The sequence below is a fragment of the Xenopus laevis genome, chromosome 5L (assembly GCF_017654675.1).
Source record: "Xenopus laevis strain J_2021 chromosome 5L, Xenopus_laevis_v10.1, whole genome shotgun sequence".
NCBI classification, from domain to species: Eukaryota; Metazoa; Chordata; class Amphibia; order Anura; family Pipidae; genus Xenopus; species Xenopus laevis.
This window is the reverse complement of record NC_054379.1, coordinates 120826237-120851420: the sequence shown is the minus strand read 5'-3', so window position 1 is coordinate 120851420 and position 25184 is coordinate 120826237. Positions and strand designations below refer to the sequence as shown.

Below are 25184 nucleotides of genomic sequence, written 5' to 3'. Positions count from 1 at the left end.
GTGAATAAGATACGGAAGGTGAATCTGAAGTCGCTCTGCGAGTATCTTGGCATAGAGCTTAGTATCTACATTTAAAAGTGATATAGGCCGGTAACTCGAACAGGCCAAAGGGTCCTTCCCGGGTTTATGAATCAGAGAGATATGAGCATCCAGCATAGTCATGGGGGTTCTAAGAGGAGAATCAAAATTATTGAAAGCAGAGAGTAAGAAATCTGAAATATCATCCTGTACCGTCTTATAAAAGAGGGCAGTTAGCCCATCTGGGCCCGGTGCTTTCCCCGATTTGACATGTTTCATAGTTTGTAACAATTCTGTCATAGTTATCGGGTCCTCCAAGGCATCAATATCAGTCTGCTTAAGACAAGGGAGCGCAGTTCGCTGAATATAATCCTTCAATTTGACTACAAATTGTTTATCCGTATGCTGTAGAGGGTTCTGAATGTTATATAAATCCGTATAGTATTTTTGTAATGCAGTGGCGATTTCCTGCGTTTTGAACACCACCTTGTCATTACGGGTTTTTATAGCTGAAATAAAGGAGGTGTTCATTTTCTGCTTAAGAGCACGTGCTAGAGCTTTCCCAGGTTTATTGCCATGTTCATAAAAATAACATTTAGATTTCTGCAAACCATAAATCGACTTCTTATGTAATTCAGCTTTTAATAATTCCCTAGCATTAATAAGCTCCCTTTGAACATTGTCAGATAAAGAGGTTTTATGCAACAATTCCAATTTAGATATGCTAGAACATAGATCAGATATACGTTTAGACCTAGCTCTTTTCAGTCTAGTGCCATGCTTTATAAAGATGCCTCGGAGGACCGCTTTAAGAGCTTCCCATTTTGTCACCGGGTGGGTAGTATCAGTTTTATGTATGTCCCTAAAACAGGCAATTTCAGTCTTGATTTCATTAACACAATCCGTGTCTCTGAGCAAGGATTCGTTTAACCGCCATGACCATGCTTTACGCTGTAATGAGGGGACAACGACAGTCAGAAATATGGGTGCATGATCCGAAAGCAACTGAATGCCTATACTGCAGTCCACCACCCAATCCAGAGCAAAGTGCGACACAAACAAATAATCAATCCTGCTATAAGTCTGGTGCACTTGCGAAAAATAGGAGTAGTCCCTATCAGTGGGGTGACAAATTCGCCAAGTATCCATCAACCGGTTAGTGTAGAGTTGAGATTTTATATTTTTAATTGTGCTAAAGGGTACACAGGATTTCCCAGTCGATGTATCAACCCTAGGATCTAGAGAGACATTGAAGTCACCACCCATGACAAGCACCCCCTCAGAAAAACCATCAAGTCGGGTCAATAAACTCTCCATAAATTTATGCTGGCTGTGATTTGGTGCATAAGCATTAATCAGCGTCAAAATCTGGCCTGAGATATTAACTTTAATGCAAAGGTACCGTCCCCTGGGATCCACAATCGAATCTATTACCGAAAAATTAAGATTTTTATGGAAAGCAATTGTCACTCCTTTACTTTTAGAATCAGGGTTATCGCTGAAGAACCATGTTTGATAATACCTATTTGTAAATTGTGGCCTGTGACCCGACTTGAAATGAGTTTCCTGTAACATTGTTATCATAACTTTTTGTTTATGCAAACCTGTCAATATTTGCGACCTCTTTGTTGGAGAATTAAAGCCACGGACATTGTAGGAGCAAATCTTAACGTCAGACATAGTTAGATAGATATGCATTCATGTAGACAGAGCAGTGACCAAGTGACTGAAAAAGAGGAATAGGCATTAACATCAAAAACAATGTTTTCCCAAAACATTTTAACTGTTTGAAAAAATGAACCAAACCATCAGTAAAAAAGCAAATAGTAAAGGCAAACCTTACAAAAATCTCGGATGGTTCAAATACCCTATGTGGGGGAGTAGGGTATAGTATGGACTGCGACATTAAGATGGTTATAGAAATGTGGCAGCAACCTAGCCGGGCTAGTGCAACAGAGTAACACAAGTAAAATGCAACATTAATATGTAATGCTTCTGGACCCTTAGAGCGTCAGACAAGCATGGTACTTGAAAAAATAGTAAGTTCGTTCAAATGGAACAAAGAGTCACATAACGCTTTCAGGTAGTTACCACTCTTTTCTTGGTCGGAGTACTGGGTCCACTTCGCGGTGTATGTTCTCTGACTGGGCGATTCTTTGAAGTAGCAGGGTTGCTCCGTTGATCAGCGGTAGACATGAGCCATTCCCAGGAGTGCCAATTCGGGACCGAAATCTGTGGAAGGTCTAGGTGTTGCAGAAAAGTGGGGACATCCCTAGGAGCCCTGATAGTAATCGGCTTACCATTTCTCAAAACAGACAGGGCAAAAGGGAATCCCCATTTATAGCGTATGTCCCGTTCTTTAAGAAGATCCAACACAGGTTTAAGAGCTCTCCTCTGACGTAGGGTATTCCTGGAAAGATCTTGGAATAGCCTCACTTTGGCATTAGCAAAATCGATCTCATTTTTGTTTCTGGCTTTCATCATGATGGCCTCTTTCACCTTATAAAAGTGGACTCTACAAATAACATCACGTGGAGAATCAGATAAAAGATCTTTCGGCCTCAATTCCCTATGAACTCTGTCCAGTATAATGGATTTCTCAGGTTGTTCGCCCAGAAGAATATTAAACAGGGCAGTTATTGCAGTGGAAAGTTCTTGTTGGCCTACCGACTCAGGAAGGCCTTTGACCCTAATATTATTCCGTCTAGATCGGTTTTCTTGATCATCCAAAAGAGTCTGCAGATGGCAAAAGCGGGCCTCATATTGATTGATCGTCACATCCATTTGAGCGATGTGCTCTGAGTTAGTGAGAACTGACGTCTCCAATTGAGAATATTTTTCCCCGACGTCAGACAATTTACCATGCAGGGCGGCAATCTCTATCTTTAATGCAGATTCAGTATCATGAACAAGCGTCTCAATATCTCTCCGAGATGGTAATGAGAGAATATGTGCCCTTAATTCCCAATCCATCTGCGTGGTAGCGGTATCATTGTTAGTGCGCGGCATGCGCTGTCCTAGACCGCCATTTTGAGGTGACTGCTGTGACGCAGTTTGCTGTGGCTGGGGAAATACAGGCTCGGAGGCTGGTTCGGGCCTAGAGGCCAAAATGTCCCCTTTATCCGATGGAGGATTAACGGAAGCCAGTGCAGGAGGGGGAGATAGAGACAGTTGCCAATCCTCCCCACTCTCCCAATGCGGGGAGGCCGCTGTAGGTACGGCAGTGACGGGGTCAACGGCAGTTACAGGATCAACAGAAGGTAAGGGCACTATACCTGCCGCCATATCCGATTCTGCTGGACAATCAGTGCTCGTCTCGGGGTCCTCTGGGGAATCAGGCAGATCCTTTACCATGTGCGTCAATGTCAAAGATGGCGCCTCGTCGGGTGAACCCTCGCGGACATCTGAGCAAGATACAGACCGTCTTTGAAAAAATCTCGTCAAACGAGTTGTCTGAGCAATCTCCAGGTCATCAGGACTCTTCCGACCTCTTTTATTCTTGCCCATAGCGAAATACAGGTCCAAAAGCAAGCTCAATGCTGACTCTGTGCACGGAGCTCAAACAGCTAACGTCTGCTCGCGGCCATAGCCAAACCACGCCCCCTTACAGAACTTTTTTAAACATGTATTTTGTTGACATAGCATAGAGGCTTGAGAAGCATTAATTATTGTATACAGTGGAATTGATGACATAAAGCCCCCTATTTGTAACAACAATATATGAATAAGTATATACACAGACACAAATCTTGCTTCTACACACATATATTATTTTTATTAAAAAGAAAAAGGACAGTAGACCATCATAGCTTGTGTATTTCTTAATCTTCACCACTTTTTATATTTTAAATCTGAACTAACCAGCTCTTCCTTTTCTAATCTAAGACTAGAATGCCAGCGCTGCTGGACAACCAATAAAATAACTCAGTGAGCAGGGACTTGTCAGGCATTTTTAAGGTACCATCCCTCTACTCTCCAGTACAGACTTAGAAAGTTGTTAAATGTTAATAGGGTTTGCAAAAAAAGATAAATAAATACAAAAGAAATGTGCTTTTCTTTTAAACAAAGGACACTGACACATAAGAATTGACATGTCTGATTTTGAGCACGTTATCCTTTCTTTTCAAAAATATTGCAGCCAGTAGACTTTTCCTTCACTTCAAAACTGATCACTACCTATAGATAAATTCCTACAGGCAATATTTCCAAAGGAGCTCCTCTCCTTTAGTGCATTGTGACAGTGCTGTGCTGGCAGCTGACTTTTATTGTCAGCACCTTTTACAGTATTATACTTTTGATTGTCACTTCATAAATCCTTTTAGTGTCCTGTCCCAAAACAGCAACAAGACTGCAAGCTTGCCATCTACGTTTCTTGTAAATCATCTTATGGCATCAATATCGGTTTCGATTTTGTGTTCATTCATTTTTAAAGCAACATGGGTAAACCTTAAACGACTACCAACATGTTTATATCAACTAATCATAATATGGTGATTTTTTTAAAGGGTAAAGCTTTTTAATTAGAGACCATCACAGCTTTCTTTCTTACTGCTATAGTCATTAAATTGATTTTTCCAGTCCATCATGTAATTGTTCCAGCGATGGAATTCAGCTTTCCACTGCCGTTCTACTTCATCAATATTTCCTGAAAAACATTACAAGGGCCAAATTAATCTACATTTGAATCTTTGTATTTACATTGATTGAAAACAAAGCAGTACTAATGACAGTTCTTAAAGGTGGAGTCAATTAATGCATTTTCTTTTTGAATAGTACCTTGGCGAACCTTATCAGACACAAGAATCTATCTTTTGGACAAGGAATCTCATGTTAATGAATACATTTAAAATAAAATGAACATACAACGCAACTACCTAGGGTCGAATATAGATGGTTAATTAACCTTCGATATTCGACCGTCTAAGTAAAATCCTTCGACTTTGAATATCGAAGGATTTACCGCTATTCCTACGATCGAGCGATCAAAGTAATAATCGTTCGATAGAACAATTAAATCCTTTGAATCGAAAGATTCGAAGTATTTTAATCCATCGATCGAAGGATATTCCTTCGATCAGAAAATTGTTAGGAAGCCTATGGGGACCTTCCCCATAGGCTAACATTGGCCTCGGTAGGTTTTAGGTGGCGAACTAGGGGGTCGAAGAATTTTTTAAAGAGACAGTACTTCGACTATCGAATGGTCGAATAGTCGAACGATTTTTAGTTTGAATCGTTCGATTCTAAGTAGAAAGTTGTAATCGAAGGTCGAAGTAGTCCATTCGATGGTCGAAGTATTCAACCATTCGAAATTCGCACTATTTTACCTCTATTCCTTCACTCGAACTAAGTAAATGGGCCCCCTAATATTCAGATGTGAAAGTTTTCTGGTCCTGATTTTTCCAATGCAGGAACCTAGGAAGAAGTACATTTAAAAAGGGCATGTGTTAAAATAAATAAGGACTGTAGTTAATATGTAGTTTCCTTATTGGGTTTTGCTATAAAAAATCTTATGCAGGTGTAGGGCCAAAATGCTCAGGACCTATTTTTTTCTGTAATTTGGACTACTAAAAGATCAATTAAACATTAATTAAACCCAACAGAATAGTTTTGCATCAAATAAGGATTATTTACATCTTAGTTGGGATTAAGTACAAGGTACTGTATTATTATTCCAGAAATCATTTTAAAAATAAATAATAAATAATAGAGTCTATGGAAGATGGTCTTCCTGTAATTCGGTGCTTTCTGGATAACAGGTTTCCTGCTAATGGGTACCATACTTGTAGTTCTTTTTTTGCACTAGACAGTGTATAATAATATCACCTTTTTACATCTTTTACCTTGAACCACCATTTTATGATATTCTTTGTGCTCCCTCATAGATCACCTGACCAGAAACAATGCAGCTCTAATTGTAACAGGAAGAAGTGTGGGAGCAAAAGACAGAACTCTGTTAATTGGCTCATGTCATCTAATGTTTGGTTTGTTTGTGCACTGTGAATCCTATGATCCCTGGGTGGCCCTTATTTCTTAAAATGGCAATATTCTATTATGGATTACCTAATGGCAAATAATATTAAAAAGTATATTATTATGACAATGTTTTATGTACATAAAGCAGGGTTTTACACAGGGGCGTTTCTGCCATGCGGCAAGGTGAGTACCTTGCCTCAGGCGGCAGCTCCCCAGAAATTACCAGGGGCGGCAAAAAGCCGATCCTGTAACTTTAAGAGCCGAATTTCCGGTTATGAAACCGGAAATTCGGCTTTTCTAGCGCAGAGAGCGATATTTTGCACTCTGCGCTAGCAAAGCGCCCCCCACTGGACCTATCATCGGCAATCCAAGGTAAGCCTGGGGGCGGCATTGTGAACGCTGCCTCAGACAGCGTTGATGCTTGAAACGCGCCTGGTTTTACATATGAGCTGTTTTAGGAAATATATTTTATAGAAACCTGCATAGTTTGGGGGTATGGTTTTCCTTTAAGTGTTCTCAGTTGATCAATTAATGGGCTGTATAAGCCTGTTACAAGTAACTCCTGGTTGCTTGGTCATTGAAGCTTTACAGCCAGATCCAGCCTACTATATCTTGTTCCTGTGACTGCTGTGCCTGATTCCTGCCTTTGTTCCTGAGTTCCCGCCTGGTTCCCTGTTTCATGTCCTGGTTCCTGTGCTCCAGTTCCCATCCTTGCCTGATTACTATTTGATCTCCTGATATTAACTTTGGTATGTTTACTGGACTTTCCTCTGTTTTCAGCCTGCCCCTGACCTCGGCCTGCCTGCCTGTCAGACTCTCCTTGCCACCTGCCTGCCCAGACCTTTTGCCAGTTTACAGACTTATTATAGTTTGCCGCCTACCTCCAACCACTTGTTTGGTATAAATAAGTATTTTCTCATTACTCCTTGCTCTGTTCCTGATGTGTTGTTTTTTTCATACTTAAATTTAAATTAAAATGAAATTATTTTATTTAATAATCTTGTTCCCTGCCTATCATCAATTCAAATACATGTACCCGGAGTATAGAGCACATAGGCTTCTGCCTGTCACTTATTTGTGACAAGCCATGACACTTATACAGGGATAACGTTACAAACACAGGGGTGAGGGGATGAGATAGTAAGCATAAGCTTATAACTAGAAATAACATTCTGTAAAATTTCCACATGGTCTTTTTAAAATGGTCACGGCATTCCTTGAAATAACCAAGTGCGGTCTTAAGTTTCTGAAGTATACCATTTGCTTACACATCCCTACACCCTGGTATCTCACTCTAGTTCTTTTTATGCACTATGTGTGAGAATATTCCACACTTGACTTTTACAAATTCTTTGGTTCACTATAAGTTTCTAAAAAATAACATAAAGGTTTAAATAAATATATATGTTTATGTCCACTATAATTGGGGTGGGTAGGTTGAGGTTAGCTGCTCTAATACGGGAGGCTGGAGAAGTATTGGGAAGGCAACACAGTTTATCATAACTGTTTATCACAGGCATTTAGTTTTTCCAAAAATAGAAAGGGTAATCTGTCACCAGACATCTATATGCAGAACAGTGTGTTGTTTGCCTAAGGTTTCAAGTGTCGAGTGGACCAAGTGAGATCTTATAGAAGAACCATTGGTCTAATGTAGGTTAAAATTGTAGATCATTTCAATTGATAGACTGACAATTTGGTATGTTGTGTACCAATAGAGGGAGCTGAATGTTTAAATGTTGTTTCATTAATATGTATTCACTCTATTAGTGGATGTACTTTATTAGCTTCATTTTCTGCTTGCTCTCTATGCTTAGATGTACTTCCTTATACATAGATAGCCATGTTGGAGCTCTAATAAATAAACTTGCACTGTGAACCCAACATGGTACCAGTGACAAAAAGATATTAGCTTGAAAAAAGTCACATAAAAGTATTTTATGTACACATTTCACTCCCCTTTTCGTATTAGAGTAAACAAGTGGGGTTATTATTGGTGTAAAACTAGTGTAAAATAAATGACATGAGTAAATGAGACTGAGTATTACTTAATAACTAAACATGCTGTGACTACAGTGATGCTTCATAAACATGGCAGCCATCTTACTTTTACAACAAATTTTTTTGGAGTAAAATATAGTACATTTTAGATTCCAGACGCCATGTGTATAATAATAGGTCCCAGGAGGAGGAAACAGCTGTTTAAGAGGATAATTTTCTTATTCCACCCTCTTTAACAGACTTTGCTCATAATATGGCATTAAAATAGTCTACATATGCTTCAGAGAATTGTGTAAGAAGGATGACATAAAAAAGTAATTACATGATTTAGCATTGGCAAATCATCATTCAAAATGTTTGCTTTGCAATGTTTGTTAACCTTCTATAGGGAATGCCAACTCTGCTGATGCATGGAATATGTTAGAATACAGAGTTAAAGGAGATATTTAGGATAAATGAAAAAACACCTAATCTTGTTGGCAATAATTAATAATGTATGATGGTGGTTTTACTTTGGGATAAAACTTATTATTTTTTAAAATGGCCCCTTTATTGGGGCTTATGTTTAATGATGAATCCAATAAATCTTAGTGGGGTGAACTCACCAAAAAATGTGGGGGGGGGTCCAGATATACATGAGCCAGACCTTCAATTTAAGGGAGGTTTTCAGAAATTCTTACTTGATAGTTACCAGGCTAGCTTAGGACTGGGCCATCAAGGTTAAGTAGTTAAAAAAAATATTTCATTAAAAAGCATTATAACAAAAAACAGCCTTATGTGTTTTGTGCCACAAGGGACACTTAGGGGCACATTTACAAAGCTCGAGTGAAGGATTCGAATTAAAAAAACTTTGAATTTCGAAGTGTTTTTTTGGCTACTTCGACCATCGAATGGGCTACTTCGACCTTCGACTACTACTTCGACTTCGAATCGAACTATTCGAACTAAAAATCGTTCGACTATTCGACCATTCGATAATCGAAGTACTGTCTCTTTAAGAAAAACTTCGACCCCCTACTTCGGCAGCTAAAAGCTACCGAAGTCAATGTTAGCCTAAGGGGAAGGTCCCCATAGGCTTGCCAGCGTTTTTTTGATCGAAGGATATTCCTTCGATCGTTGTATTAAAATCCTACGAATCGTTCGATTCGAAGGATTTAATCGTTCGATCGAACGAATAATCCTTCGATCGTTCGATCGTAGGATTAGCGCTAAATCGTTCGACTTCGATATTCGAAGTCGAACAATTTTAGTTCCTAGTCGAATATCGAGAGTTAATTAACCCTCGATATTCGACCCTTAGTAAATCTGCCCCCTAATCATACGCTTTTTCACTTAAATGTTTTTTAACTGCCAGTTTGTCTTGATGGTCCAGTCCTGTTGCAGCCTGGTACTGTAACTAGCAAGTAAGAATCTCACTTTAATGGAGCTCCCTATACATCTTCTGTGGTCCTTGTCTGTGTTTCAAATGAGGGTTGGACATTTTTTGGTCCCTGCCAGAAGCACAGTATAAGGTGAGAAGCCAATAACAGCGCTGCAGTCACATAGGGAAGGACAGGCTTTGGTTCTATTGCACTTAAGTTAGAAATAAATCTTGTACTTACCTGAACAGGAACTAGCTATGTCCTTACACGCAGTACACCATTTTCAATAGAAATATTTTCACTTTGATAAAAAGCCCACTCTGTGGTGTGAAATATTTTATCAAATCTTTGATCAACTATGTTAGTGGCCTAAATTGAGATATATATATATATATATATATATATATATATATATATATATATATATATATATATATATATATATATATATATATATATATATTATATATATATATATATATATATTAGAATATAGAGTTTCACATATCTTCTTTTCAATTCTGCATTCTTTCATGTAGACAGCCGGACTCTGTGGTTTATCAGTATACCTGCTACGTACTCTGGACATGTTTGAAAGCTTTGCAAAGTGAATTGATGGTAAAATGCCAAACCACTGCTTAGCACAAAGCTGTTCAGAATCATATAGTCAAAATATTTACAGTATCTTTCTTTAGCAGATGTTTCTAGTTATTCTGTGTTTCCAATAGATCAGTTTGTTATGATCATGCCTAGAAGGGTTCAATAATGAGCTATTTTATGCCTCTATGTGTCAGTGCTGAATCAGACAGTGTTTAGGGTCTCCAAGTCCACTTAAACAAATATCGTGAAAATAATAAAGTCCACGGAGAGCAAGCAAGTGACACTTGTGTAAACTGCACCAGAGGAAGGACCCATAAGGTCAGAAACATGAAGTGCTATACATACAGTATCTGAATAAACAACACAGAAGTTGCACTTGCTTGCTCTCAAATGTAGCACTGTTATTTTCATGCTACATGCCTAGAATTGCTTCATAAAAATACTAACCTTCCATTTTGTCATATAAACAGATACAATTGTTGTTAAGCTCACTTAACAATTGCAATGGAAAAATGCACATACTGGAGCAAGCACACAGGTGCACCAGGTATATTAATATTTGAAAATTGTTGCAACCATTTATTGATCCCTCCAATCTTAGTAACCCTCATCTGTAACCCAACTGTTTTCCTCTATCTCTAAACTACATGAATGTATTGTTTACAAGCAACCAATACTATTCCTCTCTGACCATAACCTGCTGGACCCCCTACAATCTGGACATATCACATATCACAGGTCACAAACTGTACAGAACATGCTCTAACCAGGCTACCTAATCACTTGTTATCAGCTAAAGCCAAAACCACTTTCAGTACTAATTATCCAAGATGGCTCAGCTGTGTTTGACACTGATAACCATTCTCTCCCCCTCCAATCCCTTCATTATCTTGGCCATAGCACTGCTTTGTCCTGGTTTTCCACTCAAATTGCTTATCCTCAGGTTCCTCAAGACTCTGTCCAAGACTCCTTATCATGTTTTATTATACTGACTCTCAAATTATACTGATTCTCAAATATATCTCTCCTCTACTGTTCTCAACCAAGAGCTCTAAACTCTTTCTTCTTAGCTCTTTATACAAAGATTTCTGAATGCTACCCAAAAAACCTCTCTAAGACAGACATCGTTGTCTTTCCCCCATCCAACACCCATAATTTTACAGTAGTATCTACCACATACTCAAATTTAAGACTTTGCAAGGGCTGCTCCACCTCTCTGGAGTTTCTACTACATTCTGTCCAACTTTCTCCCAATCTTGTTGCCTTCAAAAGATCCCTTTAAACACTTGTCTAGCTTAGCACAACTTCAGTGTGCACTATATTTAGCTAAATTAATGTCCAATGCTCACTTTGCCAATTCCTGAGCTTGCCTGTCCTCTCTTGCCATCAAATATGTTTTTTATTACCTATTAAATCAGTTATTTTGTTGTTTTTGTATGCTATCAGACATGTTTGCTAATAATTATAATTTATAACTAGAGAGGTACATTTCCTGAAGAAAATGTGAGTGGTGCTTGCCGTGGCAAAACTCAGGCCCAAATCTGATTGGCTGTTGTTGCCCCGCCCCTTTTTTTCCTAATTGGGAACCACAGTCACTCAGTGACTAACATACCAAAGTTTGGGAATGCTGTCATTTAATGTGTAAAAATGGCAGCATTTCTATTTTTTACTATTGAAAATCAATGAATGAAATTTGATTGGTTGTTGGTGGCTCCGCCCACTTTTTCTAAACTTGAAGTGGAAACCCCCAGCGACCACATTTGTGATATTCAAGGTCCCTGACATCAATACTGAGAGAATGGCAGCCTTCTTAATTTTTCCCATTAAAACCAATCAAAGAAATCTGATTGGTTGGTTTTGGCTCCACCCACTTTTCTTAATTTTAATCCCAGTCCCCCAGTGACCAACTGTGCCAAGTTTGAGGACCCTGCCATTAACCGTCGTAAGAGCGGCAGCAGTTTAAAATTTTCCTATTTAATTGAATGGCTGAAATTTGATTGGCTGTTGTAGACTCCGCCCACTTTTTGTAAATTTTGGCTGCAGTCACCCAGTGACCCACGGTGCCAAGTTTGGGAGCTCTGGCTTTATTACTGTGAGAATTACAGCTGTTTACATTTTCTCATTGAAGTCAATAGGGAAAATCTGATTGGTTGTTTGCGGCTCCGCTCACTTTTTTGGGTCCCCAAAATAGGACAGAAAAGTCACAACACCCCATTCCCGAATAAGCTGAACGGTTTGACACCTCATTCATGGGTCTGCGACAAACTAATTATTCGATAAATTCCCCATTATAAGTCAATGGGGCAAATTTGGGGACCTCTCCTGCCCCGGGGGTAAAACTTATACCCTCGTGTGGGGTATCATCTGACACAGGTCGCAAACCTCTTCAAATGTGGTAAATTTAACGTTTCTACAAGATTCCCTCTCTGCGCTAGAATCCGTCAAAAGTTGGCCTCAATGTTAATCTATGGGACTTTTCGGGGTGGTTAATTGCCCCCGCAAGGGGCAATTAACCACCCACCCCTTAGAAAAGTCATACCACCCCATTCCCGATTAAGCCGCACGATTTGACACCTCATTCATGGGTCTAGGACAAACGGTGCGGGACTAGTTATGCGCCAAACTTTCATACGGAAGAAGAATAAAAATAAGTTTGCAAGATAACAGTAGTGATGCTTTGCTTCGCAAGCACCACTAATAAAAATAAGTTTGCAAGATAACAGTAGTGATGCTTTGCTTCGCAAGCACCACTAATAAGTTTGCAAGATAACATTAGTGATGCTTTGCTTCGCAAGCACCACTAATAATTTCTAAACCACTGTATTTTGAATATTTATTTTGCCTTTTTCCCTTTTCATTAGTTGCTAATATTATAGCAGTCTTATAGTACCTATGGTTGCTATGTGTAATACACAGGTGAGTAGGTTAGTAGGGCATTTTCCATCAGGGCTTAAAATCAATAATATATTATATGGCCATTGACTGCTAGCTTCAGTGTGTTTATACAGCTTTGTGTTTTATTTGCTTAAAGAATGTTTCTCATATTGGATGTTCCATTTTTTATGATATTGTTCATTTTATATCCTTTTTGTTTTCTCAGATGACCCAGCATATGCTGTGGTTTATTGGTAATAAACATTGCAAATTGGTTTTCTTTGTAGAAGAGTGATAAATGCTAGTACTTCAAAAAAAAAATGAACACTGTACATTGAAAGCCCTAGAAACATCTGCTATTTGTCAAGGGTAAAAAGTTTCTTTGTGTCTTAAATTAACCTAATGTAGATCATTTAAATGGGTAGATTGAGAGGAACAAAAGCACCACAACAATGCTGCAAAATAAAACTATTTTTATTGCATGTGCATGGTATACTATTATTAGGTTTGTGGTGCACACTTGCTGCCAGGTGTTAACAGAAAGTTTTTAATTTGTCAAATGGTCCCAGTGGAGTTATGGGCTGGTTTAGCCCACACTCTACTGTCATGTTTCTGCAGAGCTGACATACAAAAACTGATTCTTAATCAGGTAACTAGAAATATTTATCTAGAGCGTACCTACACAGCTTCATCAAGTACAGGTATAATTGACCTGTTATTCAGAATGCTCAGGACCTGGGGTTTTCTGAATTGCGGGTCATTCCATGATTTGGATATGCACACCTTTATTATACTAGAAAATCATGTAAACAATAAATAAACCCAATAGGCTTATTTTGCTTTTTAATAAGGGTTAATCACATGTTAGCTTGGATACAAGGTATTGTTTTAATATTACAGAGAAAGTGGAAATCATTTTTAAAAAATGTGATTATTTGGATAAAATAGAGTCTATAGGAGACTATAATATCATTGATGTGATTCCTTTTGGCAGTTGTGTATTTGATCCCTTATTCCCTTTAACAAAGGCTGTTATTTACTAATACAGGTATTGGATGTATCATACATAATAATGACTGGGACCTGGGGTCTTTCTGTAATTTGGATCACAATTAGTTATGTGTGAATTTATTCGGCAGGCGCAAATTCTCTAGGAATTTGCGTGATTCGTGAAACGGGCGTGAAAATTCTCTGACACCGGTGTCCGTTTTTTGGATGCCAGCGCATTTTCGCTGGCACATTTTTTAAAATATAAAGAGTGCCAAGGAGAAATGGATGGTAAGAATTGATGCATGCAGCATCAAGCATGGCCCTGTGCCAGTCTCCTGGTGTGCTTTACTTCTGCAGTGTGAGAAAACTGTTCACTAACTAGCCAGTTTTTAAAGGTTTTTAACCTTTAAAATGAAAATAAATACATGAGTAAGAGAGAAAATGTACCTTGCAAATTAACCAACCATATCAGGACTCAATATAAGGTAATCAAATTTTATTCTGAACAGGCATTCCAGCATTTTGGTTTACTATATGACTAGTTTCCAGTAACAACTGTGTGTATAAGATTATGACATCCAATTCAAATGTAAGGGTCTGCCTCCACCCTTATGTGAATTGTAATTACTTTTAAGGAGAACACCACACTCCATTAACGCTAGGTGTTGCAGATGCAATAATGTTTGCTACAGCTATCATTATTCATAATAAGATGTAATTCCCCTTCTCCAAAGCTTTTAGCTAACTGTATAATTAAAGTCATCTTGGTGCATGGGGTATTTTTACTTACTGAAAATTACTGTATACTGCTTTAGATTCAGATGTGTATTCTTTAGATCCATGACATTTACTGTTGCTGAGATATATTGTGCAGGGTTGCCTTACATTTTGCATTTTCAGTATCTGTGAAAGTTGCAATTTATCATAGAGGCAAAGGCCCAACATTTCCTGTGACATAAAGAATATTCTCAGAACATCCAATCCATTTCCTCTGGAATGTATAAAACGGAATTAATGCACACTATCAAATGGTGGAAAAGGAGCAATGAACTCTGCAATTAAATAATATTGGCAGTTTCTGTTTATTCTAAACTTGCTCTTTGTTACTGTGCAGCCCTTTGCATTTTCCTTATGCCAACAAATTTCTCCAGTGGAGCTCAGTTGGTTCTATATATGAAAAATATTCTATTGTTTAACAAAACATTTTTCTTAAAATCAAGACCTATGGTCTAGATCACACAATTGAACAGATTTCCACAGTTTTCCCAGAACGCCACATCTTTAATGGTCCAAAAAACTGTTCTGCCTAAATAAGGAAGACTGAGAGGTAAATATTGTCAATGTAAAACATGTGACTGTATAAACTGTACATTTGAGAATAAAAGAAAGAGTGTTAGGGCAAAGGAGGTTCTGAAGGTACTTTTGAAATGGGGAAAAAGCCACTTGATTTAATTTCATTCAGTTAAAGGAACAGTAATGTCGAAAAAATAAAAGTATTTTAATGTAATGAAAATATAATGCAGTGTTGCCCTGCACTGGTAAAACTGCTGTGTTTGCTTCAGAAACACTACTATTGTTTATATAAATAAGCTGGCATGTAGCAATGGGGGCAGCCATTCAAAGGAGAAAAGGCTCAGGTTACACAGCAGATAGCAAATAAGCTTTGCAGAACATAATGGTGTTATCTGTTATCCATTAGTTAACCTGTGCCATATAGCCATTTTTCAATTTCCGCCATTGCTCCACAGCAGCGTGTTTATATGAACTATAGTAGTGTTTCTGAAGCAAACACAACAGTTTTACCAGTGCAGGGCAACACTACATTATATTTTCCTTACTTTAAAACACTTACATTTTTTGGTGTTACTGTTCCTTTGAAGCCAAGGTTATATGAAATGAATTTGGGTATTGCTGAATGGAAGTCTTAAAAAGTATCTGCCATATTTCATAAAAGTAATCAGCACCAAAAGGGTTAATATGAAGCATATTGGCATGGGTCCATTTGTATAATTCTTCAGAATGATAACACAAGGGGTGTCTGACGTGTTCCAGTACTGCTGCTTTTCAGCCCATAAATGCACACTAAGGGGCCGATTCACTAAGCTCGAGTGAAGGATTCGAATGAAAAATACTTCGAATTTCGAAGTATTTTTTTGGTACTTCGACCATCGAATTGGTTAAATTCGTTCGAATTCGAACGAAATCGAACGAATCGAACGAATCGAACGAAAAATCGTTTGACTATTCGACCATTCGATAGTCGAAGTACTTTCCCTTTAAAAAAAACTTCGACCCCCTACTTCGGCAGGTAAAACCTACCGAAGTCAATGTTAGCCTATGGGGAAGGTCCCCATAGGTTTGCTAACCTTTTTTTGATCGAAGGATTTTCCTTCGATCGTTGGATTAAAATCCTTCGAATCGTTCGATTCGAAGGATTTAATCGTTCGATCCTTCGATCGAAAAATCCTTCGATCGATCGAACGAAGGATTAGCGCTAAATCCTTCGACTTCGATATTCGAAGTCGAAGGATTTCAATTCGAGGGTCGAATTTCGAAGTATTTTTAACTTCGAAATTCGACCCTTAATGAATCTGCCCCTAAGGGGCAGATTTATCAAGGGTCGAAGTGAAAATTCAAATTAAATCGAAATTTATCATGTACTATCTCTTTAAAAATTCGACTTCAATCAATCGGCATCTAAAACCTGGCGAATTGCTGTCTTAGCCTATGAGGGATATCCTAGAACCTATTTGGAGTCAATTGGTGGACTTTGAAAAATGGAAGGTTTTTTTTTTAAAAGACTTTGAATCGAATTCGGTTGAATATGATGTTACTTCGAAATTTGACCCTTGATAAATCTGCCCCTATTAGAGTCATTTCCTATTCCAATTAATGATAGGCAGAATGGAATGGGCTATTTTGGGTAGCTCTCTGCTGGCTGTCATATGCTTGAGAAGAAAGAGCCCTGTGCCATCAACCTTAAGCCAAAATCATTCACTACAGGGGCATATTATGTGGGGTAAAAAAATGGCAGAATAGTTCACCACACCTGGCCAGGCACTGCCATGTAAAAAAAAGGCGTAATTTTTTTACACGCTTCTTCTTTGATGTCAGTGTAAAATAATGGGAGCAAATGTGGCATTTGCATGGCGTATAATATCACACTTTTTGATATATTTACCGTTTATTTTGCACAGCTTTTTACACCATCTTTCTCGTATAATTTAATTTTACACAGCATAATTAATAGGCCCCTAAATGTAGAATTCCTTAGACAACTAATGCCTTTGCCTGTGCCTGGATGCGTGTGTGTGTGCATGTCTGGAGGTGGCATGTGATATGCTTGCAAATCAAAGGACATACAGGTCTGCAAGCTATGGAAAGGACTGAGTCACACCTGAGTCAGCCTTTTTATGAAGCTGGCTCCATACTGCGTTGCACAACTTCTGCCTGCTCTGAATTGCAGTAGTGGCTATTTTAAATTTATTTTTCCATCCGTAATAAATGCAGCTCAAGGAGAGGTGGTAAATATTTCTGGAAATAATATGGCTGAGAAAACTGATGAGGTCAGAACTTGTGTGTGTGTTCTGACTGGGTGTATACATTCATTGTTGGGCTTTATCTCTCCCTGTATATAAAATAAAACCTTTCATTAAAAGAAATACTAGTGACAAAAGTCTCATCTCCAGACCTATGTTTCTATACATATATTTACTGCATTAATTGTTCTACAGTGATTTTGTCTCATATAGTGCTAAAATTCCATGGGGCAAAAAAGGAAAAACAGGCTGATACATTCTGGCCGCATGTTTACTTTTTTAGTGATACGGTTACAAATCAAATCGCAAGTCATACATCTTATTAGCACTGACCTCATCAATCTGTGTGAAATGACTACCCTGGACAGAAATGAGCCTATTGCTAATAAACAAGGATTAGTGTGTTCCAGCCATAATTAAAATAAAATGCCCTTGCACAAGACATAATGCAAAACTTCATGTATTAAAATCTTGGGTTTGGGAATACTGTGTCCTTTATGTAACATCTGGGACCAAATTATATTGGCATTTTCTAGAGATGTATAAATTTGGAATCATTGCATAATATGAAAAGGAAATGTGGCTGACAAAAAAATATAAAATGTAATATTGTTGTAAACTGTGGCAAATGCGTAATAACAGGAACACTTTACTACAGTACTTCCATATATGCATGATTCATGTTTTCACTACAAGTATTTTTATCTTGTTGCTCCTGTGAATATAAAAAACAGTTGTGTTGTGCTCTCGCTACAAGTTTGCATAAGATCCCCATGGCAAAGTTGCATGGTTTAATATTCTTTGCATTTCATGCTATTATTCCATATCCCATCAAGTTAGTTAATATCGCTATTCTAAAATCATTATAGATAAGTACAGAAGTGACTGGTTTTCTCCACATTTTAAACATTTGTGTACATGTTTTTAGCATATATTTATCATATAAATACTGGGCCAAATATAGGTATATAAAAACAATCATGACACATCAATGTCCAAAAAAATCATTGATCTAATGGATAACCTTGTGAACCTTCTGGAATCTGTGCACCATATGGTTATTCAATTTGTCCAGTTTTTAGTTTTGGCAACATAAAGGTTGGATTTTTTTTCTACTGACTACATAGAAGTTCATCTATCAAATTAAATATTTTGGTAGTCTGAAACATAGGTAACCATGTTTTCTGGATCCTACTTTAACATTTCGGTTTCTGATTCCTGCACTGCCCTGACACTGTCCCTGTCCATTGCATGTATCTCCTGCTTTTGATCTCCTGCTTTTGACCACAGTCAAATCTGGTTTCATAATCCAACCCCTGTGAGATTATCTGGCTTCTTGTTCAGTAAGACTTGGCCAATATACCAATTAGCACTCCAACCCTACTACATTCCAAGCCCTTTAAGATAAATGGGCATAAATCATGTAACGTTCACCCTGTGAGTGAGGGGGTCCGGGTGCAGCTGCCCTGGACCTATCGCTTAAAATTCAACTTCACCATTCAGTAAGAATTTGATGTTAATAGGTCACTCACTGCTCCACATCTCTGGTCCGGGTGCAGCACCCCGAACCTGCAGCTTGGGGAGACTTCACAGTGAACATGATTCCCTTGCAGTGCGCACTCAACGGAACAGCAGACAGCTGTATACTTTAAAACATCTTTATTCACCTGACAAGACAATCACCGGTGTTTACAGTAAACCATGTTCTTGGCCACCCAAGTAGCTGAGGACTATGCTTAAAGCCAGGTGACTGTTATAGGCAGAAGAGCACACACACCAGACTCAGTTACTCTCTGGGATTTGGCTTTGTTTTATGTGACATGCAATATCCCAAAAGGGCTGATAAAGAAGAAAGGGTCATGGAATGAGAGTATCATTCAGATTTGGAATTCTGACCCATCTGTAGTATATTTTTTGTTGCAATGCTCCAAAGGTGTTCATAACATATAATATCATTTTTCTGATTTAATTTAACAAGTTTATATTTTAAATTATAAATAAATTATATTTTAAATTTGTTTTAATATACATGTATTTTAGAGTAGGGGCATATTTCAAAGGTCTCACATAAAGATGTTTTCTCCCTTGAGTAGGGCTTATCACTGTCATAACAAATATTGACCTAACCAATATCCATATCATTTCCACTGTTGATGCATCAGTAACCTGGGGTACAAAACAATGTGACTAATTTGTGCACAAACCGTGTGTGGCCAGATCTTAACCAAGCACCCCCACATATAGATTTCTCACGTTTCTCACATTTTCCTTCCTTTGCACCGGTGTTTTTGTATTATCTAGTACAGGAAGTAAAAATATATATTCTTTACAATCAACAACAAAAAAATCTATTATCCTTCTAAAAGCTTTTACTGAAACTTTCAATTACTCAGGACTGTTCTGTTTTGAAAGTTTACCTGTGATTTGCAGGACTTTGGGATAGAATTTGTTCCAGAATCTGCACTGTTTGGCACGCATTTTCCGATTTGTCTTTGAGTCTTCTGTGCCTAACAGAAGGTAATGCTGCTCATCGAGCGTGAAGACAGGCCATCTGTTTTCCAAAGACTGTGCCCCGTTTGGATTTCTAGAAAACACAGATAGTTCAATACAACAACTGTTATTTAATATTCTGCTTGTAGTTTGTATTATGCTGTTTATATCAGAAGTGTTCGGGTTACTCATCCATATTCAAAATGCAAAGGAAATGCTTGTAATGTTACCTACAATCTCAAAATATGTTTTATTGTAAGCTTTATCAGTACGCTGTGCAGACTGCGCTGTGCATTTTCCCCTATTTGTCAAGCATAGGAATGCAGATAAATAAAAGGGTGCTGCTTTAGTCAAAATAATCAATTTTAAAGAAGGAAATACAACACAAATATAGCTACGACCCAAATAAAGGATGTACATTACACAAATGTCACTGCTTATTTTTCACATAATTTTAGTGTGTGTATATATGTGTAGATGCACATATAAATACACACATGCAGATGCTTTCATATAATGTATATATTGTCTGGAAACCTGTTAGAAAAAGCATGAAGGTCCAGTTGTGTAATATATATATCAGAAAAGTTTATATCAAAAACGATATAAGTCCCAAGGCCTCTTAAAGTAAAAACAAATTAATTTATTGATATTCACATTAAAACAGTATCTAGTACATACCACCCCACATATCCCACCTTACGCGTTTCGCACCCTCCGGCGCTTAGTCATAGGTGTATCTGTCAGTAAGGGGTCGAGTACAGAATTTAAACCCAAGTCATCCCGCCCCTTTTTTTGTTTAAAACCAATCAAAATTTTGTCAGACTGCTCATTAAGATTAATGGAATTAATGATTGAGTACAAAACAAAAATACACTTGGATGTTAAAGGGGAGTTAAAGATGATTGAAAAGGATATAGAACAGTATAGAACTCAAACACGTTTTGATATTATGTATGAATCTATTAAAAAGAATATAAAGCAGTTGGAGAGTGATATAATGGAAAACAAAAAGAAAAAATTCAACAGAGATAGTCTTGACTATATGAAGGATCAAGTCTATAGTTGGGCAAGTAATAGACGAGAGAATAGGAGAGACTATAATAGTCAACGTTCGATTCTTAAAAATACAAGTACTCCAAAAAAAGTGAGTTTTTCTAGTGTGGATAGGGATTCTTTGGATGGTTCCCTTGCTGGCTCTTCCCCTATCTCTTCACAGAGTAACAGAAGTGAGAAAGCGAGGGATGTATTTGTGGGAGAACAACATCATTTTTTGAAGAAAGGTCATACGGGTACTGGCCAGTGGACACAGAAAAATGCAAACAGGGAACTGTGGAAACGACAACCAGAGGAACCTACCAGGGAACAGGAGGACAAGAATCGATATGTCCTACAAAAGAAAAATCCGAGAAAGTATTGAACTTGTCTTCTATTTGATCACTTGTTTGAAGTGCTGCAAGCAATATGTAGGGTGTACTGGTAGAAAACTGAAGGAGAGAGCGAGGGAACACTTGAGTCAAATTAAAAACCCCAAAATGGTGGAGAAAAGTAATATCACTAAGCACTTTGCGATATGCAGCGGAGGGGATGTAAATCAATTCTCCATACAGGGAATAGAGAGGGTGAGATTAGGAATAAGGGGAGGGAACCATCAGAAACTATTGGAAAGAAGAGAAGTTTATTGGATTTTTCATTTAGGAACACGGTTGCCATTAGGACTTAACTATGAATTTGACGTGACATGTTACACCTGAATGTTTAAAATGATAAAGGAATATACTTATTATATAATACTATTAATGGATTGCAGTGATAATGATGACAGTGTACACATTCAATATAATCTGGGTAGTAATGGAGTATGTGCAAGGTTAGAGATTAACTAATTGGTTTGTAAATTAAACGAATATATACTGCTTAAATACAATGTTGTGCAATAACTAATTTTATGGACTGTGTTGCTAGTGAATAATTTGAACACAATGTATAACTTTAAACTACTATATAACTGAAATGGTACATACACCCTGTATAAGCACTATGGGTTAACAAATACGAAGCAGGGATAATTGCTTGTGACCCTTGATTGGTTTTAAACAAAAAAAGGGGCGGGATGACTTGGGTTTAAATTCTGTACTCGACCCCTTACTGACAGATACACCTATGACTAAGCGCCGGAGGGTGCGAAACGCGTAAGGTGGGATATGTGGGGTGGTATGTACTAGATACTGTTTTAATGTGAATATCAATAAATTAATTTGTTTTTACTTTAAGAGGCCTTGGGACTTATATCGTTTTTGATATAAACTTTTCTGCAGTTGATTGCCTTGGAAACTGGGGCGGGTCCCTTCGGCCTGGCTAAATAACTATATGGACTCCCGATATTGAATCATAATATATATATCAGACACACATCCTATAGAGCTAACAATCATATTGTTTGTGTCTATGTCAAAGGAAGGTTAAGTGACTTTGCGAAGGCCGCAGTTGACAAATGGGTCATCGCCAGGTGCCAGAGGTTGTCTGGATAAATTCCAAGCAGTTTGGGGCCCTGTCTTGAGTTGACGGAAACCGCAGCCCCCTTGCTGCAAATAACAGCCTAGAATATATCTCTCTTGCTCTTTGTAAGACTTCAAGTAATCCCCTCTGCAGTGCATGAATGTGTACAAAAAATATATATTTATTCTGACAATTTATTTCTTTTTCCTTCTGTACTCCCTGTTTGTAAACAAGAAAATGCTTAATAATAACAAATAAAAAAATAAAAAAAAATAATATCTTACTGAAGGTATAATAAGTGATTTGCAGAAGATGCTGATTACTGTAGGTCACAAATAATTGGGGATTGAAATGGAGCTACTTACTAGGTCATAGAGTTTTTAAAATGAAAGGGACAAGCTTATCAAGTGATTTCCAAAGGCCTTGGTTTACAGATTAAAACTTTATTGGGAATGCAACTGCATTTTAAGAAATCAAAAAGTGAGATGGTAGTCTAGGCAGTTCATTAATATTAATATCTGTTGATATTTCAGACCACATGGGTTTTATATACTGTATATAAATGAAAACATTTTGCAGAGATCTATCTGGTCAAGAAGAAAGCATTTGCTGTACCTGTATTCAGATGATATTGCAGATTATGATATTTTGCTGCACTAATCACTTGGGAAAAAGCCCATGACATATTCTTGCTTATAATATAATTAGCAGTATTATAATATAGGCATGGAACCTGTTATCCAGAATGCTTGGGGCCCAGGGTATTCTTGGTAAAGGATATTTCCGTAATTTGAATCTCTAAACATTAAATCTACAAAAAATGTATTTAAACATTAAATAAACCCAATAGCATTGTTTTGTCTCCAATAAGGATCAATCATATCTTAGTTTGGATCAAGTACAAGGTACTGTTTTATCATTAAAGAAAAAAAAAATGTGCTTTTAAAATTTGGTAATTTGATTAAAATGGAGTCTATGGGACATGACCTTCCCCTAGTTTTAATCTTTCTATATAACAGGATTCCAGATAATGGATCCTTTATGGTACTGCTATCTGATCTACTGGTGACTGTAACACCCTGGATACTTATCTAGACTATGTTTGCAATGGAGTGTCTGCAAAGGAGTGCAAGGTAGTCCCAAGCTCTGGTACATTACTATAGTAGATAGGAAATACTGATATAGATTCTCAATCAACCAGATGCAGATTGTGATGTAATGCCACCCTAATCACTTAAAAAATCCTTTGCTTGATTTAAAGGAGAACTAAACCCTTAAAATGAATATGGCTAAAAAGGCCATATTTTATATACTGTACTTATTGCACCAGCCTAAATTTTAGCTTTTCAATAGCAGCAATGATCCAGGACTTCAAACTTGTCAGAGGGGTTCACCAACTTGGAAAGTGTCTGCTACACTCACATTCACAGTGGGCTCTGAGCAGCTGTTGAGAAGCTAAGTTTAGGAGTTGTCACAAATTATCAAGCAGAAAATGAGGTTGGCCAGTAATATAAACTGATCCTACAGAGCAGGTTATTAAATTCTGATACTAGTTGCACTGGTTTCGGTGCTGTAGTAATTATTTGTGTTAATTAATCAGCAGAAAAGAAGATGGGGCTTTGCAGGCACTGATCTTCCCCACTAAAAGGTGGGCTGGTATACAAGCCCAAAACATAGAGGCATATTTATTAAAATCAGAATCTATCTGATTATTTTATTTAAAGAAGACAGAGCAAACTAGAATCCATGATTTGAGCAAACTAGAATCCATGATTTGACCTTATCTATTATTAAAAAAGTACAATTTAATCGGATTGGTTAAAAACGTAATAAAATAATTTTTCTCCCCGAAAAGTCAGAATTTTTGGTATTTTTGCCCGAAGAGCCCAAAACAGTTGGATTTTTGTGCTAATTCCAGCGCAAGCTAGAAAAAAGTCCAAATATGACAGGAACCTCTCCCATTGATTTATATTAAATCCCAGCATGTCTGAGATGCTGGGTTTTCAGACTTTAATAAATAACCCCTGTAATGTACAGCATTTCTAGTCTGCTTCTTTGGTTAAGCTTTAGCTCTTCTTTAAGGGTTATAAATTAATCCAGAATGTTACAATTTTTTAATTTACCCTGGAAAACCAGGGACTAGCTAGGTTCAGTTAACAGAACCTGACACACTCTACTTTCTGCACTTCAGCCAATTATCTTTGCTTACCAGGGTTATTTGGGCCCACTATATCACATATCCAGATCACTAACAAAATAGAGAAATAACCTCCCTGAATGCATTGTCGGCATTTCTTGGATTTCAATGGAATTTAGAGGAAGGCAGACCAGAACATCCTCTGCAGCTAGAAGTCATAAAACCAAAAGGGATGAGGTGAGCTCAGATTTCCTCAGCGGGTTGGCAGGTGGTCAGCAGAGCCTTAATTTAGGCTATTTGTTTCTAAATAATAATAATAATAATAATAATAAGTGCCTTTCAAGCATATGTAATATAAACTTAGTAGTGTACAAATGAAAATATTATATATAATATAGTCAGACATTTACATCACAGATATAAACAATAAGGGGAAGAAATTAAAATGCTTTGACTTCGAATATCAAATTTGGCCATTGAACGATTAAATCGTTTGAATCGATTCGAACGATTTTAGCGTACAATCGAGCGATTTTACTTTGATGCGTAAAGACTTAGAAAAATGGTCTAGAAGGTCCCCATAGGCTAACATAGAACTTCGGCAGGTTTAATTTGGCGAACTATTGAAGTCGAAGTTTTTTTAAAGAGACAGTACTTAGATTGTCGAATATTCGAACTATTTTACTTCGAATCGAATTCGAAGTA

General features: G+C 37.5%; 1 protein-coding gene across 1 annotated transcript in view; it reads right to left on the bottom strand.

Annotated features, from left to right (window-relative positions):
* Positions 1-3767: 3767 nt before the first annotated feature.
* Positions 3768-25184, bottom strand: part of bche.L (butyrylcholinesterase L homeolog) — a 40018-nt gene continuing 18601 nt past the window's right edge. The window contains exons 3-4 of the mRNA XM_018263742.2: positions 19771-19937; positions 3768-4663 (exon numbers count right to left, since the gene is read on the bottom strand). Coding sequence (XP_018119231.1) covers positions 4539-4663; positions 19771-19937 — 292 coding nt within the window. The 3' untranslated portion in view covers positions 3768-4538. The remainder of the gene's footprint in view (positions 4664-19770; positions 19938-25184) is intronic.